Source organism: Pholcus phalangioides, unplaced genomic scaffold, assembly GCF_987345545.1.
Source record: "Pholcus phalangioides strain wild (caught in Gottingen) unplaced genomic scaffold, Ppha-v1.0 ptg000013l_1, whole genome shotgun sequence".
NCBI lineage: Eukaryota > Metazoa > Arthropoda > Arachnida > Araneae > Pholcidae > Pholcus > Pholcus phalangioides.
Window position 1 is genome coordinate 11,419,001 of NW_028301606.1, and position 22,539 is coordinate 11,441,539.

Below are 22,539 nucleotides of genomic sequence, written 5' to 3' on the forward strand. Positions count from 1 at the left end.
ATTTTTAAATGAATCCTGTTTCAGAGAAAACTTTTGACAAGAGCACGAAATGTTAATGATTTTGAAAAATGACTGCACACCCTAAATTGGCATATACTGTAGAATCACACTTTTCGATCTTTAGATTACGATCAACACAATTTCGATCTTTTAAAGAGAATACATATAAAAAATTTCGTACCCATATTGTACTCTACTGATGAGACTGTTCATTATGTTTTATCCTTATTTTTATTGACCTCCGTCTGCATAATTGGGAATTTAATTTATTCAAAATAAATTTAAAAATATTTAAAAACAATTAAGGATAAAAATAAAAATATTTTTTTGAATAATCCGAATTGCAAATGGCGGACGAGGGACATAAATGTCCCGTTTTCTCCAATACACGCTTCGTGCTTCTAGCACTTTTAATAAAAGATTCTTACTCTATTGGGAATATGATATAATGGATATCTAATGGGTTTATCATGTAACAAAATAAACGCAATTCTTCTCTGGAAGGCCATGTTGAAATTTCCCCCACGCTATCCCAATCATTCATAATATCATCCGCAAATGCCAAGGTGTTGGTTATTTCAACCTATATTAATAAATTTTTTAGACTCAATCTTTTAGCTTAGGTTTAGCTTCTTTTTTCAAGTTATAGAGATAGAAAATATAAGTGTGTGTGTCTCTTCCGGAAGGATTTGGGACTCACATTCACAATCCATGGCCCGAAGGCCAAATGTGGCCCTCGGATTTATCTGAAGTGATCCACAACCCCAAACCTAATTTTTAGAAAATTAACTAAGTGGCACATTCCAGATCACTTGAGTGGCCCGTAGCACATTCTCACTTTAATTAAGTGGTTTATGACACATTCCCGGTTTAATTCCGTGACCCGCGGTACGTTTACAAACCTTTCAAGTGACCCGATGAACATTTACAGAACACATAATTGACCTGGGTGTTCTAGATCAGTGGTTCTCAACCGGGGGCCATGTGGCCTCCCTAGTGGTAATGGGATACTTCAAGGGGGCCACGGAAGAAAATGGAGGAAGGGGCCATGACAGGTGGTTTGGAGGGCTGCAGAGAGCTGAGAAGAAAAATTAAGGTGTGAAGAAATAAAGCTTTTATATTAGTGACTATACACTTACAGAATCCAACAAAACCACCCATAAAATCAGGACCGTCTTAGGGCATGGACCACCCGGGCTTCATCGCATTTTACACCAAGTTCCCTAGGATGAGGTTTTTCGCAGGCCCCGGCTAGATTTTTCACAGACTCCTCTATATTAAATTTAGTGTGAAAAACAAAAAAATGATGAAAACCATATCAGGCCCCGGGCTGCAGCTCTATCAGCCTCACTCTTGTGAGGGGTCATGTCCAGTGGCCCCACAGTCCATAAGTGACTTCACCTTATGATATTTTGTATAGTACAATAAATTTTGAAAATAAGTGGGAATAATGTGGGCTGTTTATTTCCAGCTAAGTATGGGACTACCATAGCATCACTTTGCCTAAAGGGGCCCCATGATGTTGAGTAAGTCCTGAATAGAACTCGGACTAGCGGGGAGATCAATAAATTCTAGGCCAGTAGTCTGGAGGCCAATCTTCTTTGCAAAATTTTCGTTCAGTATAAACTCACTGAAAAAAATCAATTCAATACGTATAAAGGATCTCGCTTGTAGATGAGAGTTGAAGACTCTGGGTAAGACAGGGGAGCCACGAGAAAAAGATATGGTTCAAAGGGGGCCACGGGTAAAAAAAAGTTAAGAAACACTGTTCTAGATTACTCAAATGGTCCACGGCACATTCTCCATTCAATTAAGTAGTAAGAGGCACATTTCCGGACCACTTAAGTGACCCGCTGAACCATTTCTAGATCACTTGAGCGGTCCGTGATACATTTTAAAACGAACGAAGTGGCCCGCGACACGTTTTCAAACGAATAAAGTGGCCCGCGACACGTTCTCAGACGAATGAAGTGGTGCGCAATCTCCTAAAGGTTGAGCATCCTTGATTTAAAATTTTATATTATTTTCTTCATTTCTCCGGAAAAAAATGACCAGATTAGCACTAAAATCCAATTTATCTTATCCTTTTTCCCGGAATTTTCAGAGAGTGACGTCATACGATGTGTCATCAAAAATATCACTGACATATTATCTGGAACAAAGAGCGCATCATTTATTTAATTACTTATTATTTTGATTTTGTATTTTGATATGATTTCAATAAAATTCGCGATTTTTTTTTTCAAGTTATTCATCAAGTTTTCATTCAAGTTTACTTTGAAACTCATCTCAAAAAGGAATTCAACCATTAATTGATTTCTATGATCTTCAGAAGAGAATTCGATTAGCGTGATTCTGGGAAGAGAGAGAAATACTTTTTTTTCACTTTTTTCACAATAATAGTGAATACTTAGATATCGTTAGCAAGTGGAGAGTACTCTCACCAAGATGCATCACGCTAGTGTGCGTGTTTATAAGGAAAGAAATAGTTGTGCCTCTGGGGTATATTAGTTACTTGGGTTCAATTATCGGCGGGGATAAAAACTTTTCTTCTCAAAGTTCATCTCGGCCTTTAATAACCAGAAAACATCAGTATTTTCGATTTCGTTCCATTTTGTGATTTTCAATTTTAAAAAAAATAAAAATAAGCTTGCACATCATACAGGGTGTCCCCATAAATTCATAAATAGTTTGAAAATTCATAAAAATTGAAGAAATTGGTATATTTCAAATTTACAAATACAACGCCACAACAGGTAAATTGCCCAACGACGTGGCTGACTTAAGAACATCATGGATCCCCGAGCCATTTTTTGGAGGCCCTACCGACTACTGCTACACCACACGACTGTCTTTTAAAAGGCGCGAACTAAGCAAGTTATCAATTGCGACGCTCCGTGCTTATATTCCTGGAATTCATCTTTTCATTATTTTGCAGTGTGTCAATCCTTGGATTCTTTATGTGCCCTTCTACATCCGCATGTCCGCTACACCCTGGTGAAAACCGCTAGTGAATCGAACGACTACTTCGGAAGATACGACCATCGCGGTGAACACCTTCCTCTTCGCAATGTTACAGCATAGCGACTTCTTCGGGGCCTTCATCTAGTACCTTCTCGCTGCTTTTTGAGTTTGATTCTTATTATTTTTCTTTTATTAGTCGCTCTTAATTATCACTTGCTTGAAATATCATAGAAATATATCGATTTTGTGTGATTTTTGAATATTTTTCCGTTTTTGGAACGATTCGCCATATCTAGCAAAGATAAGAGATGTCTTTATATTGATGGACCTTGTATATTCGGTAATACCGAGCTGAAATTATTAAATTTATTCCCTGATCAGCTTTACAATGCCTTTCAATAATTCTATTGCCAGATTTATATATAAATGATTATTTGAGCCTATTTTTCATTTTCAGCAAATTATCTAGAATAAGCTTCGATTTTACAACGAGACTAACGGATTTGAGATTCTATCACAGCTACATCTTTCCTTTTTATAGATTTGAATTAGCTTATATATTTCTGAAAACTTTGATATATTTTATATTCAATTCGACCAATTAGTTATCAAAATATCCCCGATTTTACGATTTTTTATAATACGGTGTACATTAACATTAAGGATGAGCTGTATACAATGGCTTGAGTACAAGATCAATCTACTCTACTTTACGCTACTTTATTCCTTTCAATAAACTATTTTTCATATTTCTATATATATATATAGGCGTCAATCTCTGTCTCCTAACTCTGACATCTTACATATATTTCTTCTTGAGCTTAGAACTCTAAATCCTGCGAATCAGTTTTTTCCCCTATGTTTCTGTGTCCAATTAATTTTCTGATTCGTTGTGATTAGCTCATTGTATTTATCTATTGTACCAATCATGTCTATCACGTCCAAAACGATCGACATACCGCAAGTGGACAGAGAAATCTTAGAAGATCTGTTCAAAGACATCTCTCCAGTTGCCGGATCCTCTCCTGCACAAGAGTCGCAGCCTCCTAAGCAGTATACTCAACAGGATCCAGCACCTCGTTACGCTACGACTCATGTGGACCCCCAGATGACGACGACACCAGTTACTGCATGCCAAAACATTACCTCATCCCGAAACAATAGCCAAAACCTCGGGAAAGACAGCTGTACGGAGCATCCATCCTTCATATATATCGACCGCCCAAAAAGAAGCCATTGTCACTCTTCTAAGAAGCAGAAAAGTAAAGAAACCGCATACAGCCAACCTCCTGACACACAACGCTCATCATATGCTTCGCCATCTACGCATGACACGAACCAGCATGCAAAAAATTCTCCTTATACTACAGCTATGACATCAATTCAAGATACACCGAAGTCTTCCAAGGCGAAAGGCCTTCTGGCCCAGATCTTCATGAAATATCCTCAGACGCACTCGCCAAAACATACTAAAGATGCTCACACCCATTCGACAGTTACCGCCTCATCACCAATACTCTCCGCCTCGTCGATGCCTCATGGTCTCTCTGTACCTAAATCCAAGACCAAGCGCCTCCACAAGCATAAATTCAAGGAACATACTGTCAACACGACGCAAGAAAAGGCTAAAACCAATAAAGCTAAGAAGAAAACCATCAAACAGACTATAGATCGTCCAACAGCTGATTCTGCAACGGACTATTCATTACCGACCTACTATGAAGATAGTTTAAATGAATGTCCGGGCCTAAAATATGCCATTGATTGCTCCAACGAATCGTCTGCAGTCACCAACGTAGTCGCTCCTCTCACCCAGCTAGCTACACCGACACCACAGGTTTATATCAACAAAAGAAGTTCCCTCTCTGGAAAAAGAATTACAAGATCGGCTTCAAAACTTCTACAGAAATGCTCTCAACATGTTCCAGCTTTATCGCCCGTCACTAATTTGCCAACCTTGTCTCCTACGAAAGCCCTCCCTTCCTCCCTACTTAGCCCTGAAATCTATTCCTCGGATAATGACAATAGTGAACAGATCTTCACCTTCCATAGTTTCGAACGCAACCGAAAATACTTGTACATCATGCACATGGCTACAGACATAAAAGAAATTCTTAACTCTTTTACTGGTGTTAGAGGAACCCCATCGTTCGAATACAACATACCTCTTAAACCCAGGAAAAGAGCCAACAAACTTCTAGACATAATCCTTAATTGGATTGAAGGACTCGGAGAACGGACAGATTCACATACGCAAACCAGCGGCATAGAACAATATGTGGGTAAACCTCAACGGGAAAATCGCACACGATCGACATCTTCTTCTTCTGCTGAACCGTCATCTATCCTTCCCGCTACTACTACTGCCAATAATTCTACATCTTCAGCGGCTTTGTCTCTCAGCTCTTCTACAACATCTTTTGCTACGCAAACAACAGACTCACTTATAGAAGAGACAAAGCCGCTACTTCAAGATTGTCCTTCATCCCATAAATCAACGGAGGAAGGCCATGGTTTTTCCGCGCTTGACAGCCCTCCGTCCGACATGTCTGCCTACGAAACAGTTGATGAGGTGATGCTGAACTCTGACTCCGACTTCTTCACAGTCACCAGGCGAAAAGCCAAAAAGAAGAAGGAAATATCTTCCCGCAGAAATATTTTCCCAGAAAATATCTTCACGGAAATATCTTCCTCGCTTGACAGTCCTCCGTCCGACATGTCTGCCTACGAAACAGTTGATGAGGCGACGCTGGACTCTGACTCCGACTTCATCACAGTTACCAAGCGAAAAGCCAAAAAGAAGAAGGAAATATCTTCCCGCAGAGTTCGATTCGTTCTATCTCCTATACATGCCCTTCCTACGGGTCCAAAGCAAGCTCTTGATCATCCCAACCGCAATCTCCAATCTTCATCTCGACATACACATCGACATACTCTACAGGAGGACCCGGACGGGAGGAACACCACCAGTGGAGCCCTGCCCCATCGATGGGACCCTGGAAGTACGAAGAGAATCACTTGGAGCCCACGGGTTGGAACGAGGATTCTTGAGCGCACAGCCAACGAGAAAGTACCCAATATCAACGAAAGACTCAGGGTAATGGCTGGCATCTCCGATGTCACACAACACGGAAGAACATACGCCGCGGTCATATCCAACGGGGAGAAGATAAATACAATACTGGTATACCCAAAGTACCCGGAAGATCTTGGTCTTTTGGCACCCGTCATCACTCGGCACCTGAGGAGCAAGGGAATAGGTGAATCACAGGCCGGGATCCGGTCGATACAGAAGGGAATTGCAGTGGACTTCAGAAGCATAAAAAACGCACAATCGTTCAAGGTGGAATTGTCCACAGACAGAAACCTCCGCGAAGTCATGACGGCACGGCCTCCCAGGACCAAGAGGACTGCAATTCTTCTGAGAGACATTCCAGCCGCTACACGCAAGGAAAATATAGTGACGGCTCTCAAAAAAGCGCTAGACTTGGCAGGAAAGGACATTGTGATCAAGTCGCAGCTCAAAGCGAGAATTGCGGGGGGAGTGCATCAAATTGTGGAAGTGACAAAGAACAGGACACTAGAGGCAGCGCTGAAAAAAGGGGTGGTCACTACTAATAAGTGGCACTCGAAAATTCGGAGCTTCATCCCGTCGCCACGCTGTTTGAGGTGCCAAGCCATGGGCCACCGGGCCACGCAATTCACAAGCCCGGCGAGATGCGCCGATAGGCACGGAGCGAAGGACTGCCCAGGCGGAAGAGAATTACAATTGTCCAGATCAATCACGACAGTGGAAGATGTCAGGGACAGTACAGGAACCTACCCATCGATCAGAACTGTCACGTTCAGAAGAAAGGTGAGGCCCCAGTGAGGAGCACCTGACAAGAATTAGGCGCCCAAGACACCCTAAAGTTAGTACAAAGATATGGAAACGGATGGCAGCACAACGGTGCCTACAGCGGATAGGTGTCAGGAAACCTCACGTCCAGTTGACATCCAGACACCAGTAGCCCAGCCTCAAGGACTCAAGTTTCTGCAATTCAATGCAGATAGGGCCAGACGAACCACATTCCTACTAGAGCAACAAGTAGTGGCTAATCAAGTAGATGTCCTCCTCATCCAGGAGCCGTGGACGGCGAGGGGTGCACTACAAGGCATGCCGCAGGCGTGGAGAAAGTGGAAATCCCAGAACAACAAAGCAGCCGTAATTCTCTGCAATAAGAATATAGAAGCGGCCACGCTGAAGCTGGGTCAGCACAAAGCAGCGATCAAAGCAAGGGCCAATGGCAAGGAGGTAGTCATTATGAGCGGCTACTCCTCACCGACAGCCGAAATCCAGGAAACCCTTGCCGAGATCAGAGAGGTAGTTCTCAGCCAGTGGGGAGAACCAACGATAATCGGTACCGATTTGAACGGCCACCACTCAGACTGGAATTACAGGGAGGATGACGAGAGAGGTAGGTCGATCCGTAATCTGACGATGGAGCTCCAACTCCAAGTGGCCAGCAGGGGCAATGTAGTACCGACCTACGAGCACAATGAGAAGAGGGGGTGGCCGGACCAGACGTTCTGGAAGGACACCGGAGAACTGGAAAGATGGCATGTCGGAGATGAAGTCACCCATGGTTCTCACAAATACATCCACTTCCAGTGGCGTACGGAAGGTCTTGTACCCCCAAAACCCAGGTATAGCTCGTCCATCAGGAGACTGGAAAAATTTGTCAAGAGGGTGGCGGCCCAGATCCCTAAGCTCCTGCGAAGGATCATGAGAGCGGACAACGGAGAAACTCTCGACGAAGCCGCTGAAAAGGTCCTAGACTGCCTCAGAGAAATGGCGGACAAGACTCTGGCAAGGAAAGAACCACCAACCAAGAAAGTGGCACCTTGGTGGACGCAGCAACTCGAAACAGAGAGGAAGCACCTGCGAGCCAGACACAGGCGATGGAAGAGGGCGAAAGAAGAAGAACTCAAGACAACCAGGTGCATCGAATTCAAGAAACACCAGGCACAGTACACAAAGATGCTCAGGAAAGCGAAGACTGAAGGATGGCGTCAGTACTGTGAAAAGGCCACGGATGCTTTCGGCAACGTCTACAGAGTGACGGCCAAGAGAAGAGAAAACACGGCCCAGATCATCATGAGAGAAGAAGACCAGACGATGGAAGAGGCCATAGCCAGGCAACTCAGAACCCTGTACCCGACTGACGAGGCGGAGCTGGGAAGAGAAGCAGACGAGGAGGAAGAAAGGGGCCAGAACCACCAAAAGCCCTCCATTGGCCCGATGGAACCGAACATCACCCAGAAGGAAGTACAGCGGTCGCTGAGCAGGACAGGTAACAAGAAGGCTCCGGGCCCGGACGGGCTTACCGTGCCCATATTGAAGGCGATTAATGGCAAGCACCCGGAGCTCCTGACCGCGCTTTACAACAAGTGTCTGGAGCTGCGGAGATTTCCCAAGGTCTTCAAGAGGGGAAAGGTTATTCTGATCCTAAAGCAAGGAAAGCCAGTGGACGACATAAAGTCGTATCGTCCAATCACCCTGCTCCCACACGCCGGAAAGATTCTGGAAAGGATCCTAGTCCAGAGGGTGATGTACCATTTGGAGAGACACCAATACTTGCACCAGAATCAATATGGTTTTAGAATGGGAAGATCGGCGGACGAAGCACTCTGTGACGTTGTCGACAACATCAAGGAAGCCAGGACACAAGGAAAGCACGTGGCGCTGGTGTCCATCGACATCAAGGGCGCATTCGATGCACTTCGGTACACTAACTTGAGAAAGATCTTTGCCCAGATTCCCGCACCACAAGATCTAACACAGACTTTGATGCATCTCCTGAAAGACAGGAAAGTGGGCATGGAGCTGGGAGGTGAGCTCGTGGAACATGACCAAACGAGAGGTAGTCCGCAGGGCTCGTGCTCGGGGCCCCCTTATGTGGAACGTCACGGTGGACGGCCAACTTAAACAGTCCTGGGAAGAGGGAGTACGAGTCCAGGCCTTTGCGGACGACATACTCATAGTCATGGTCACAGAGAAATGGAAAGAGATGGAAGGAAAGGCCACCAGGACTCTGGATCAGATGGCCAATTGGCTACACAACAACGATCTGGAGCCGGCAATCGAAAAAAGTTCTTACCTGTGGTACAGTTCAAGAATCAAGAGACCCAAGATAAGGATGAAGGGAACCAGGATCCCATGGAAGAAGACGATGAAATATCTTGGGGTCACTCTGGACAAAGACCTGGACTGGATATCACACGTAAAAACCCAGGGAGCCAAGGCGAACGCTAACCTTCAAACATTGGCGAGCATGGCAGGCCCAAGATGGGGACTAACGCAGAAGCTCAGAAGGATATTGTACGACCAGGTGGCTATCAAGATAATAACATACGGAGCTGCTGCGTGGTACCAGGACCCATCAGAGAAGCTCAAGAGGCAGCTGGACAGCCTGCAGGGAGGTTTCCTGCACCTTCTCACAAGAGCCTACCACAAGACGTCAAAAGCAGCCATGCAGGCCATCGCAGGAGTTCCCCCACTGAGTCTTCAGACGGAGTATGTCGCCAAAGCAGCCATGGTGACAAGACTCAAGAGGAACATTAGTCTGGGGGAGGCCCAATACCAGTGGAGTGAGCTAGAGCAGAGAAGGATAGGCTGGGATGTGCACCCCGCCACCGACATCCGGGAGAGCCAGATCATCACCCTGGAAGAAACGGGCCCTATCTCATACGAAGGAACCACCATATTCACAGACGGTTCTAAAACCCAGGACGGAACGGGTGCTGCCTTTGTGAGATACGAGGATGACGTAGTAACCCAGAAGTGGAAGCAGAGGATATTGACAGGGTGCACGATTTTCCAGGCGGAGCTCTTCGCTCTAAGAGAAGCGGTAAGCAGCTTGGAAAACACAACGACCCAGTCCAAAGTATACACAGACAGCCGATCCAGCCTGGAAGCCATAAGAGACCCCCTCACGAGACACGAGGACGCCAGGACCGTCCGCAGGGCTCTATTAAAAAATCCAAACATCCAATTGAACTGGGTTCGTGGCCATGTCGGAGAAAAAGGGAACGAGGAGGCGGACCGATTGGCCAAGGCAGCAACCTTGAGCCGTACGATCCTCCTGGAAAAGAAGATTCCAGCAGCGACTGCAAAAAGGATAATAAAGATTCACATCCTTGGAGAGTGGCAGAAATTCTGGGACCACCCCGCCACACATGGGAAGTTAATCCATAGGGTCCTGCCCAAAATACAGTGGAGAGAGAGATCTTGGAGCAGAGAGAAGACGATATTCTTCTCGGGCCACGGGCCGTTCCCCACCCACTTCCTCCGCTTCGGGATCTCAAACAATGACAAGTGCCTGTGTGGAGGAGTCGGAAGCCCATTGCATTACGCAACAGAGTGCGAAAAGACCTCAGATTTCCACCTGGTTAAGCCGCTCCCTCAGTTGGAGCATGAATGGTTCAAAAGGATGGAGAGAGATGGAAAAGCAATGGAAACCATCAAGGACCTGGTTAAATTCCTAGAGGCCAACCAGGAACATCTCCACACCAAGAGGGATGAGACTATCCAGACTCCACATGAAACGCAACAACTGAGGAGGAGCGAAAGACTGAGAGCAAGGGCAGAAGCCGAAGACAGCGTCGATAGGGTACTCTCCCAGGAAATAGAAGAATTAGAAGACGAAGAATACGACACAGAGGGAGAGCAATCGGAGAGAGAAGAAGCGGTCGAAATATGGGAAGACTCTGACTGACTTCAAATAGGATGATCCAGTGAAAGAGTAATCAAGAAACAAAGTCAGTGACAAAATGATCAGTGTTTAAACTGTGAAGCACCCAACCAAAAGCTGAGGAGCTTTTGAATAATCGAACAACCCCCTCCCCTCATGCTGAAGGACCTGGCACCTGGTTGGACCAATGTGACACGAAGGACTCACACTAGCCAACAAGCCAACGAGGGAAGACATGGGTCCAGGACCTGGCGCTTGGCCACAGAGAGGAACAGGGGGCTCGGGCTCAATAAAGCTGGAAAGGACATCAGAACAGCTCATCGGAATAAATTGTATAATAGAAATATTTAAATCTGTATATACTTTTTTTTTTTTTTTTTAAATAATGTGTTTTTATATTCAATGTTCATGTATTTTATATTTTATATGCATAATAAAGCACCCGACATCGCCCAGCCCCTCATCCGGGCAATGGCTAAAATTGACAATGGTCGATAGAGCCTGGGCGGTGCACGGAATGAAATGAAATGAAATGCTACACCACACATGTACCCCCCCCCCCCACGGAACCCCCAACGAATCGGTACATGCGGGAATGTGCGTGTACGTGTAGTGAAACCTGACGTGAAGTTTTTTGTTTGTCTGCAATGCTTGTTATGTGTAGTGCTGCCATCTGCCACCAGTTTTTTTTTCTAACTATGGGTGAGGTGTTATGATTGAATGATTTATCGTTGTAGGACTGTTGCTCTCTGTGGCGAGACTTTTTAACGGGGAGATCGGCTCGCATTTGCGCCTTGAAGTTGGGAACCACAGGAAACCAACTTCAGCCGACCACCACTGTGGGGTTCGAACCCGGATCCTCGCATCGCGAGTCCGTCACTATAACCACTCGACCACCACAGCGACCACCACCACGATTCGCGAGAAGTTATTCTCACGAAGGAGGACTTTTTTTTGGTAAAAATAAAATTAATTCAAATTTTTGTTGACGGAGGAGGCAGCGCGAAAGTAAATCACTTGGCATCTGCAAAGTGAACTGTTGGCGAAGTTGTTTTATCTCAGTCTCCGCTTTTAGAACATTCTGGACACAGAATAGACTGAAGAACGGTTCAGGTCAGACCACTCCTGATGTACTTTCATACAGTGCCCATTATCGACAAAAAAAAATTGAACTATTTTTTTTTTATCTGTACCGAAAAAATATTCCTGTGAGAATAACCTTTTCCGCAAACCAAATTTAAATGTATCAATTCCTTCAATTTCTATGAATTTCTAAACTATATACGAATTTATGGGACACCCTGTATATTTATGTGTATTTCGCAAACCAGATTTATTTCAAAAACACGAGTTATCTAAAATTCTTTATTGTGCTACTACTTACTATACGTACGTGGAATTTAAGTGAAGTTTCAGGGAAAAATATCGTTTCGCGAAATTATAAGCTTTGGAAATATTAAATAGAAAATAATTGCTGCATCAATTTCTTACTTAAGTATTCTCCTAAAATTCGATGGTTTCTGAAAACATAGTAATATGAATAAGAGAGCTATATATTTTTAGGATAATTATGTATTTGTAACACACATGTAACAAGAAATATGTTTTGATTTCTTGAAAAATCTCTAAAGAATTGAGTTATCAAACAGTATTTTTACTCTAAATTTCCGCTGTTATCCTTTAAAAATCCTCTATCGAGGAATTTCCCAAATTCACAGAAAATACCTCCGCTTGTCTTCTTTTGTCATGTCGTCTTGATGTCATATTTGTCATTTTTCATGAAAAATTTCTATATCTCTTTATAGCACGACTTTCAAAGAAATCGGATCTTATTTCGGTATCTCTTGTTTTTACAGTATAGCCATGCTTCCTAATTCGAGTTTGTTATTTCGGATCAATATTCTCGAATTACAGTACAGTCATTTTTCCACGCATTGGATGTAATAATCTCCAAAAGGGTATAACATACATCCCACGGATTAGCTCTTCCGGATGCATTCCATATTGGATACCGTCACTAAGGTTACTCCCAGACGGTAAACAATTTGTTTGGTTGTTGGTGTTCAGCATTAAAAGTTCTAATTGTCAGAAAAGATGCTGCTCGACCCTTTTAATTTCTCTGGAAAAACAAAACTGAAATACGCATTTTCCAAAGTAATATGTCAACGAAAATTACAGTGCGGTCGTTTTCTAACGCTTCTGTGCACGGGGTGTCCCACAAATTCGTAAAGAGTTTAAAAAATTGAAGGAATGGATCTATTTGAATGCGACTTATGGAACAGTTATTCCCACGAAGAGAGTTTTACTTTGTACAAAAAAAATAGTTCGAATATTTGCGGATAGAAGTAAACCAGTCTGGCAAGAGTGATTGGACCTGAACTGTTCCTAAATGTTCGTAAGGCTTTAGCCGGCGGTCCGAGGCTGATGTAAAACAACTTTGCCAACAGTGCTTTATCCTCTTCGCACCTGAGCCATGGTCATTAAAAAATTTTTATGTGATTGATTTGTGTTTGAAATTTCCCTTTACAAAGAAAAAAAATTAATTAGATAATTAATTTGGGTTGATATCTTTACTGGGACGGACCATTGGAATCAGGTGTACAGGGCTTGAAAAGGGAAGCATTAAAAACCATTTAAACCGGTTGAAAATGAAGCGAAGAACGTATCCATCAGTGTATAAGTGATGTAAGGGCCAGAGTAACAGGAAAATTCCAAAAATGAGCTGTTAATCGTATAGTCCATTTCATAGGACCCTGTGTGTGTGTGTGTGATTCACATATTTCCAATAATCCCCCCCCCCAGGTGAGAATAACTTGCGATGTCACGAACTGCATTCAAATACACAAATGTTTTCACTTTCTACGAATTTTTATACTTTTTACAAATTTAGAGCAACACCCTGCACTTATAAATTGGACCGACGCAGGTCAGGCAGATAAACCTGCGACAATCAAAAGAAATACACATATGACGAGTTTTGAATTTTTTTCAGGGGAAAACTAAATAATTTTTCGTATTTAGCCATCAACCTCAATTACTCTAATACCATGTGTGATACATTTTTAATAACGTCTGAATTTAATGGCAATCTGTAAATTTAGTCAAGTTATAAACTCTTAAGATATGATAGCCAACAAGGAAAATCGTAGTACAATCGAGATATCGGCGCATCATTCAACGTACATTATCATTGATTCAAAGTAAATAGTATACCGCATATACGAGTGTAATTGGATTTTCCCGGAGAAAATGATGAGTATAATCCTTTTCCCCACTGAAATAATTTTCTGCTTGATCTTCCAATAGGAAATGAGATTTTTCCTAACAAATCGAAAGGGCTTTCGTGATCTCGAGGACAATAAATAAATGAAATTGATAGTCTGATTTTTTAGTTCTGAATCGTTTCAGATTGGTCTAGCTTTGAGTTATTCACTCACTTTTTCTTCCTATATCTTTATCATTTATCTGATATGAATCACTCGAAACATCGCTTCGTGAATATCAAAAGTTTACCAAGACTATACAGGGTGTCCTGTAAGTCATTATTCGGCCTATATCTCATCAATTTAATCAAACGGTCCATTGTAGATTTGTAATTCCAATTTACAAACGCTCAAAAGGCGTTCAAAAAACATGTACCAGTTTTGAGATGGAAAATACAGTGCGTCACACAAAATAAAATAAATCTGAATTTTTATGCAGTCCCCCTATCCACTAACTTTCAATTATAAAGTTCTTGTCCTGTATCTTCCGAGCACAACATAAAAAATTCCATATTTCTATGTACAGTATTCGCTAAGATATTTGAATTCAAATATTATACAAAAGCTATGAAAGAACAGCAAAAACTTACGGACAACGTTCCTTTCCGCTGTCCTTCCCCAACGTTTTTCCGACTTTTTTTTTCTCGTTGACCTCAGGAGAGACAGGGAAACAACTTTCTAATTGGAAGTTAGAGGACGGGGATCGTATAAAAATTTAGATTTCTTTTATTTTGTAATGGACTTTATTTTCACTCTCAACACTGGTGCAGGGTAAATTTTGAACGCCTTTTGAGCATTTTGGAATCATACCTCTACGACAGACGGTTGATGAAGATAAAGGGCATTTACAGGACACCCTGTGCATTATGAAGTTTTATAGCTCCATTGATGACGAATATACTTAGAAATTTTAGGAAGTTTAATATTTAAAACTGGAACGACGGGATTTTCGACGATGGTAGCCGTCATTTTCTTGCCGCTATAGGAAAACCTCAACATAAATCACTTTTCTTTACGGAAACTTCTTAAAACAGTGTCTCTTTGACTTGTTTTTGCAATAAACCCAAGTTCGTGTACCAACGAAGAAATTTGTTTAAAATTTCCGGCAAATGGGCTTGATATGACAAAGAATGACCTCGTGTTTTGCTACTTCAAAAAGAGAATTCACTACGTTTAACCTTTCAATTCCGGCTTCATTTTTACTTCTCTGTTCATTGAGAAGGTATGAAGTACAATACGCTTGAGAAATTTGCGGAGAGATTGCATATGTGGAATGAAAAAATGTGAATAGCCTCCAAAGCTTTGAGCAATGCAAAATATATACGTAAGACAGCTTTTTGATGCCGATCGCATTGTGCGCTGAATGAGCTGAATTTGTCGAAAACATCAATGAAACTCATTAGTAAAGTGATGAAATTTCATATTTTCTGGCAGAAATTTCCTTTTTCAGTGATTTCTATATGTACATGGCAGTCGAGACCTTGATTGTCCTCTGCTTACCCCAACTATAAATTTTTTTCTTTTTGCTCAGTCGAAAGCATGATGTGTTGTAAACTAATAGATCCCCAAATCATCCGGCAGGGGGCCCCTAGGATAGGGCTAGAATCTTTTGTGGGGCCTCATCTATAATGAATTTATAGTGTGAAGAAAGAAAAAATGATAAGAATCGTCCTGTCCATGGGTCCTGTCCATGAGTATAGTAGTGAAGATTCTTCTCGTCGTGCGACATTGCACCAGCACGCATCCAATGCAGTAGAACAGCAAAGATCCTTAAACACGTTCAGTGAATTGAATAACGTACGACGACGAGCTTTTTCAAAAGTGTATCTTTGAATTGTTCGAAATGAGTACTGGACAAAAGCAAATACCACGATATAACATTTGTTCTCTCAATATTAATGTTCATTTTAGAAGACCTTCATTTCAGCATGTGTTGCAATCGTATTAGTTAAATATCTCTATGGCGGTCAAAATTACCGCTGCCGGCGTTCGAGGCAGAAATTCGTTTTACCACTAAACTAAGAAACCTAGAATATTCTTACTTTAGGAATTTAGGATCCTCAACAAGATGAGAAAGGTCTGGAAATTTGAACAACTTCGGGTCAAATCGCATATCAAAGTAGTCTTTGCGGTCAAAATTACCGCTTCCGTCGTCCCAGTGTTAATTAACGGATGAATATAAAATGCAATCAGAATTACTAGTAATGAAACTACGGACTTTTTCTCATCAAAAAAAAAACAACGGAAAAAGTATTGAGAAGCAAAATTGTGCTTCACTTGATGTTTAAATAATAGAAAAACTTTTCAAAGTTTTGATGTGAAATCTCGTGTGATTTCATAAAACTTGTTTTGCGCATAAATGATTTCCAACATTACTAAAAGAAATGTCTCTTAGAAACAAGTGCATGCCTCGCATAATCTCCGATTGTTCCAATATTGTCTATCTTTGAATTCCAGAAATCCCTTCGATGAAAAGAGATTCTTTGGATCGAAGGGATGTCCATGGTGTCCCATCTTCATCTAACAATGAACTGTACGGTAACGTATGTTGCATTCGTTCATTCTCGGGGATTTCCACGCAAAATCTTATTTTCTTGACAAAAAGTCTCGTTTCTACTCTTTGCGAGAGAATTCTGAAGAAGAAAATAATAAAGTTAATCTTATCTGTCCGTAAACTCTCGAATTATTTCCATAAACTGAAAGAAATTCGATATATTTCCTCGAAATTCAAAATAAAATGGGAAATTTCTACGTAACGCTTTATACTGAAAGTAAAATTTAATAATGAGAACCAAAACTTAATTTCTCACAAAGAACTTATAAGTTGACATTAATTAGCCCTGATTTCATCGCTTACTCATTTAAATAATTGAATTATAATTATGTCATAATGTGAAAGAGAATATCAGAAAGAGAATGATAAGCATTAACACTTTTCGACAAAACTTTCTAATTAGGGGACATAGGAACATATTCGAAATCATTAAAACAGAGATAATATTTCAAAATTATATAACTAAGGGGCCGTTCAAGTATTACGAAAGCACATTTTTAGACATTTTCGACCCCCTCCCCCTTGCCAGAAAAATTTCCTCATCTGCTCTGCCCCTCTGAATCCTAACGCACATTGGTGGGATCAGAGACGTACACAGGGGCATAGGGGGCCCTCTCGTGCCCCTCTCTCACGACAAAAATTTATTTTTTAATGTAAAAGTTTTTTTTTTATTTGAAATTTCGGAAGAGAATACATTTATATGTTATTATATTCAATTTCTGTTCATTTCAATGTTATTTGAAGGCTAAGAACTCAAAATTTATCTTTAATAAATTCATTGCGACCCACCCTCTAAGCCATATAATAATAAATCGCATAAAGGCCCTTGGCCCGGGGACCAAATATGGCCCTGGGGTTTATCTGATGCGGCCTGCCCTCCTCAAACCTAATTTTGTAAAAATGAACTCAGCGGCATATTTACAGATCGCTCAAGTGTCCCGTGGTACAATTCCAGAACATTTAAGCGGCCAGGGGCACATTTTCAGATCACTTAAATGACTCGGGACACAGTTCCAAAACACTTAAGCGATCCGTGACACATTTAGAGATCTCATGAGGGACATGTGACATAGTTTTAGAGCACTTAAGTGGGCCCCCCCCCCCGTGCGGTTCTACATCACTCAAGTTAACCGCGGCAGATTATTTAAGTGATCCGTAGCATATAATTACGGATCACTTCAGTGATGCGTGGCACAGTTCCAGAGCACTTAAGCGGCCCGGACACAATTCCAGATCACTTGGATCCGCGAAACATTTAGAGATCACTAAAGTGGCTGTGTAGGGCACTTATTAATAGGTGAGAATTACTTCAAGTGCCCACAAACTATTTTCTCGCTTTTGGCGCACCGAGTAAGATGCCATTAAAAATATTTCATATTTTCATAAAGGGTGGTTGATGACGTAAGCATTATCCAAACCCCCCCCCCCCATCGATGATGACGTAATACTTGAACGGCCCCTAATGCAGAGAAATTCCTCGAAACGTATGAATACAATGGGGGTTTTTTTTATCCCAATCTAGCCGTTATTTTGATAGTTATATTGCGATTTATGATGACTCCATATGCTTTTCTTCACACATTTTAATCACTCTTTTTGATGAACTTTAGCACTCCAAGAAATCTTGATTTTGAAATGAAATACGAGAAGTGAATGTGAGAACTTTCCGAATGCCAACGGCTATGTCATGAGATTTTTAATGAGTTTTCTTTTTCGAAAGTTTTTATATTGTCTATGAAAAGCATGACTTTCCCCCCCCCCCCCGTCACCCCAAGGATGCGTCATACTATTTACTGAATAGAGAGAAAAATAATCTTTTCGAAAGACGTCATTTTCCAAAACATTTCCGTTCGGATTATCAAATATGCAGTTTTCAGACTACGTATGAGATTTCCTTAAATGGAAGAAACAGATTATACCTTATATCACATCGTACTTCATTAACAAAAAAGGGTGAAGCATTCGAAACAAAAACGAAAAACGTATTTATGATAATTATTAAAAGATATTTATATATATATGTGTTACTTCCAAAACCCGAAGTTGGCCACTTCGTGAACTGGCCGGCCCAGTTTATCCAGCAAATGTCCGAAATTCGGGATTTGGCCTGCCCCTACATATATAGATCACTAAGATATCGATAATCAGAGTCCTTTTTATAGTTAGGGTTGCCATAGCTAACCATAATTATTATGGTTAGCTATGGGTAGTTGTAAATGGTCATAATTCTCACAAAAAATACGTCAACGTGGTGATGACCCCGAATCATAGGGATCGATATTTAGGGACCAATATATCGGGGCCGGCCAAAATCCGGCGAAAACGCGAATTTCGGACATTGGCCGGGTCAACTGGGCTGGCTATTTCATGAAGTGGCCAACTTCGGGCTTTGGCAGTAACAAATATATATAAAAAACGAGCAAAATATTTAGTGAATTTTATTTAAAATTTTACCACAAAATTTCAATGCATCGTGTGTTACAATAGTTTTAAAAATAAAAAAAATAATGTACCGCAGTATATAGTATTTTCTGTATAAATACACGTATGTTATCACATGAATGACAAGGATTCCGTAATGTATCGAATTTAATGTATTGAAAAAACTATAAGTTTATTTATCAAGTCTTATAAATAGGTGGGTTGAATGGAAATTATATCGATTAATTACTATCAGTAGTAGAGTATGATATATAGTTTTCAATCGATTTTTATCTCATTTTGATCACGATAAATTTTAAAATCATAATTAATTAATCTAAAAGTGATTCCTTTTTTATACATTGTTGATTAAACTTATAAAAAATTTTATAAAAGAACAAAAATATTTTTCATCTTTTTCTCTCATGAAATATTGTATGTGGCATATTTATATTTATTCTTTGAAAATGTAAGTAATTTTATAATAACTAACTTAATTTAATTTGTAACGGACACGTAAAAACATATACTATTTTGTACATATCAGGAGAATACAGAATTTAGTTACTTTTTGAATTAATATTTAATTTCTAAATATGATTTTTTTCATGTCTTTTATAGCTACCTTATTTGTGTAAAAATATTATAAAAATAAATATTCATTGACATTCAATGTACGACTATTAAAATAAATATTAAATCTATTTAATTAATACAATATATATTTTTAAATTTTACAATTGGATCCTCTAAGTACATAATAAGTACATATAGAGCCTTTAAATTTTATTAGGTGGTGATACTAAGTGATAATAGCACCCAAAATAGAAATACTGCATATCCGAGAGAAATTATCATGCCATTGCTTTTTAGTATGACATGCGGCTAATACAAATATTAAATTGCTAATACGATAAAAACTAAAAATTTTTAAAATTATTTAAAATTTTAAAATAAATTATTGCATTTTATCTCTTACCGTTAGCGTAAGATTCCTTGTGAGCGAATTCACAATCTTCTTGGCTGGTGAAGTCCCACGCATTTGTCATGATCAATCAGTTAATCACACACAAAGTAAATTTAAAATACTCGCTAATAAAAGAGGATACAGGCGCTTTTTCCCACGGGATAAAGCGCTTCTCCTGTCAGCAAACACTTCAGCAAATAAGAAGCAAAGCTGGACCACCAGGATAAACGCTTCGAATCGGAAGCCAAAAGTCTTACTATCGCCAAGTCTTATACGAAAAGTTGTGTGCGCGTTCCTCCTGGAAACAAGCCGGAAAAGTAAATTAATATATATTTTACAGTGTTTTAGCCCCCTCTATTTTTCATCTCCTTCAGGTGCGCATGAGCAACTTTGTGAAAAACTATCATATATATATTTTTTTCCTTCATTGATCGCCGTTATTGAATTTCCAACTTTTTATATATTATTAGTTTTTGGGACTGCTTGTCCGACTTATATATATTTCCTAGATATTAATGGTGAAAAAAAAAATCATTGAGGATATATTATCATGATTTTTAAGAATAATTTTTCGATTTTTTTCGAAATTCTTTTTTTTTTTTTAATCACTTGAAACATACCTCATAGGAGAAGATACGGCTGCTAAGAGATCTTCCGTGCTGAAGAAAAAAGCATATATGAATGAAGAAACACAGCACAAAAATATAAGGTTAGTGAAATATGGCTATGCCATATCACCTTCTATAGTAGAAAGCCTCGTGACGTCACTGTTTAGACCAATATAGACGACTTTTTCGTAGGCCCAAGATATCAAGGAAACAGGTATTTTCTGGATATTATGCTGAGCTGAACTCGGAAAGAATAGTCATCTTTTCTCCGTTGGGACTCGAACTCAAGAGTTCTTGCATACCGGGCAAGCATGATACCATTTCTTGAAGTTGAGAGAGGCTACTGCTTCTATTTCAGCGCCTCACAACATACCGTGTAAAATAAGGAAAGTGGGGTCGTGTCTGCAGTTGTGTAGATGATAGCACGCTTGCCCGTTATACAAAAGGGTCTGGGTTCGACTCCCAGCGGAAACAAGATGACTTTTCTTTCCGAGTTCACCTCGGCATAATATCCAGAAAATATGTTTCCGTAATATTAAAAATAGTTTTTTTTTCTCCCAGAGAAAATGTTAGTTAAGTACTTATGCCATATGTGAAACCTCAATTATACGTCTCTCAGATATTCGATTTTCACCTTATACGAAATTTGGCTTCGGTCGCAATGGATTCCTATGTATTATAATGTTCAAATATTTCATTTATTCGACGCCAAACTTCAATTATTCGACGGTTTTTTCACTTCGACTCGAACTCCAAATTTAAAAAAAAAAAACTCTTGTCATTCGGAACTTCGACGATCCCGAAACGTGAAAGCGTATAAGAAAATGCATGCCCAGTCGAAATTTTTGTCCAATAGATTTTATTTTGTTGCAATAGATTTGTCCAGCTCTGGTTCCTACATTCAAAACATGATAAATAAACACTTTACGAAATACATTCCAAAATAAATAAAGTTTTTAAACAGTATTTCAATAGTTAAGATTCATGAATACAGAAGAAACATTATATTAACTGATATTTTACTGTGTATCCGGTTATTTTATACAAATTAACAAAATAATTTGTAAATTATTGAAAGGTAATTATTTGATTTATTGAAATGATGCTATATATACATTACAATAATGCACAAATTATTGAAATGTATTATATTTTACTGTGTATCCGGTTATTTTATACAAATTAACAAAATAATTTGTAAATTATTGAAAGGTAATTATTTGATTTATTGAAATGATGCTATATATACATTACAATAATGCACAAATTATTGAAATGTATTATATTGATTTGTAAATTATAGTATTCTGTAAATTATTGAAAAAAATATTTTTCAATTAAAAGAACCGATAGAATAGAAAGTGAAAAAAAATGTACCGAAATTCGTGAAATTAGAAAGAAGCATTTAAAGTCAACGATAGATGGCGACAAATATTAAGTCATTTGCACTTGTGACGGAAAAAAGTCTGGGCTTTGGTGGTCTAAGTTTTTTGTGATCCAGTAACTGCTTTGGGACCAGATTTTTTAAGGTTACCTGGGTACCTTTTAGAGCCTCGGAAACTGGCCGGTTGATTTATGGAACAGTTTATACACACTGGTAAGTCCTTACCCTTTACCTTATCGCACTGTGATGTGCGATGTTTTTCTGGACATTTGACACAGCGGGCTTCGTTATAAAAATTTCGGGCTGTGTGCCCATTCCAGGCTTGGCAGTTGTAGCACTGCGTGTACCCCTTCCTTCTCTTGTATGTTCCAACTCTTATCTTTAAGTAATTTAATGAAGGTAATTGATATATTTCCTTGCTTTTATCTGTTCTGGGCAAATCAATGAGCCATAGTGGTATTGGGACCATAATCTTTTCACCATCTTTATAACGGGGGCTCTTTAGCTGTACCACACTAATAATTGTGTAACCCAACTCCTCGACAGATTCTTCGATCACAAGATGTTGTTGTATCCAAATCCCTAATAACCACTCTTATGTTTTTGTTTGACTTTAGTGTGAATGTGCTAAAATTTACTCCCTCT

General features: G+C 40.0%; 1 protein-coding gene across 1 annotated transcript in view; it reads right to left on the reverse strand.

Annotated features, from left to right (window-relative positions):
- The window catches only part of LOC149078600 (PDF receptor-like), a 104,563-nt gene extending 84,496 nt beyond the window's left edge, over positions 1 to 20,067 (reverse strand). Inside the window, exon 1 of the mRNA XM_089241149.1 lies at positions 19,915 to 20,067. Within this exon, the coding sequence (XP_089097275.1) occupies positions 19,915 to 19,984 (70 nt within the window). The 5' untranslated portion in view covers positions 19,985 to 20,067. The remainder of the gene's footprint in view (positions 1 to 19,914) is intronic.
- Positions 20,068 to 22,539: the final 2,472 nt, after the last annotated feature.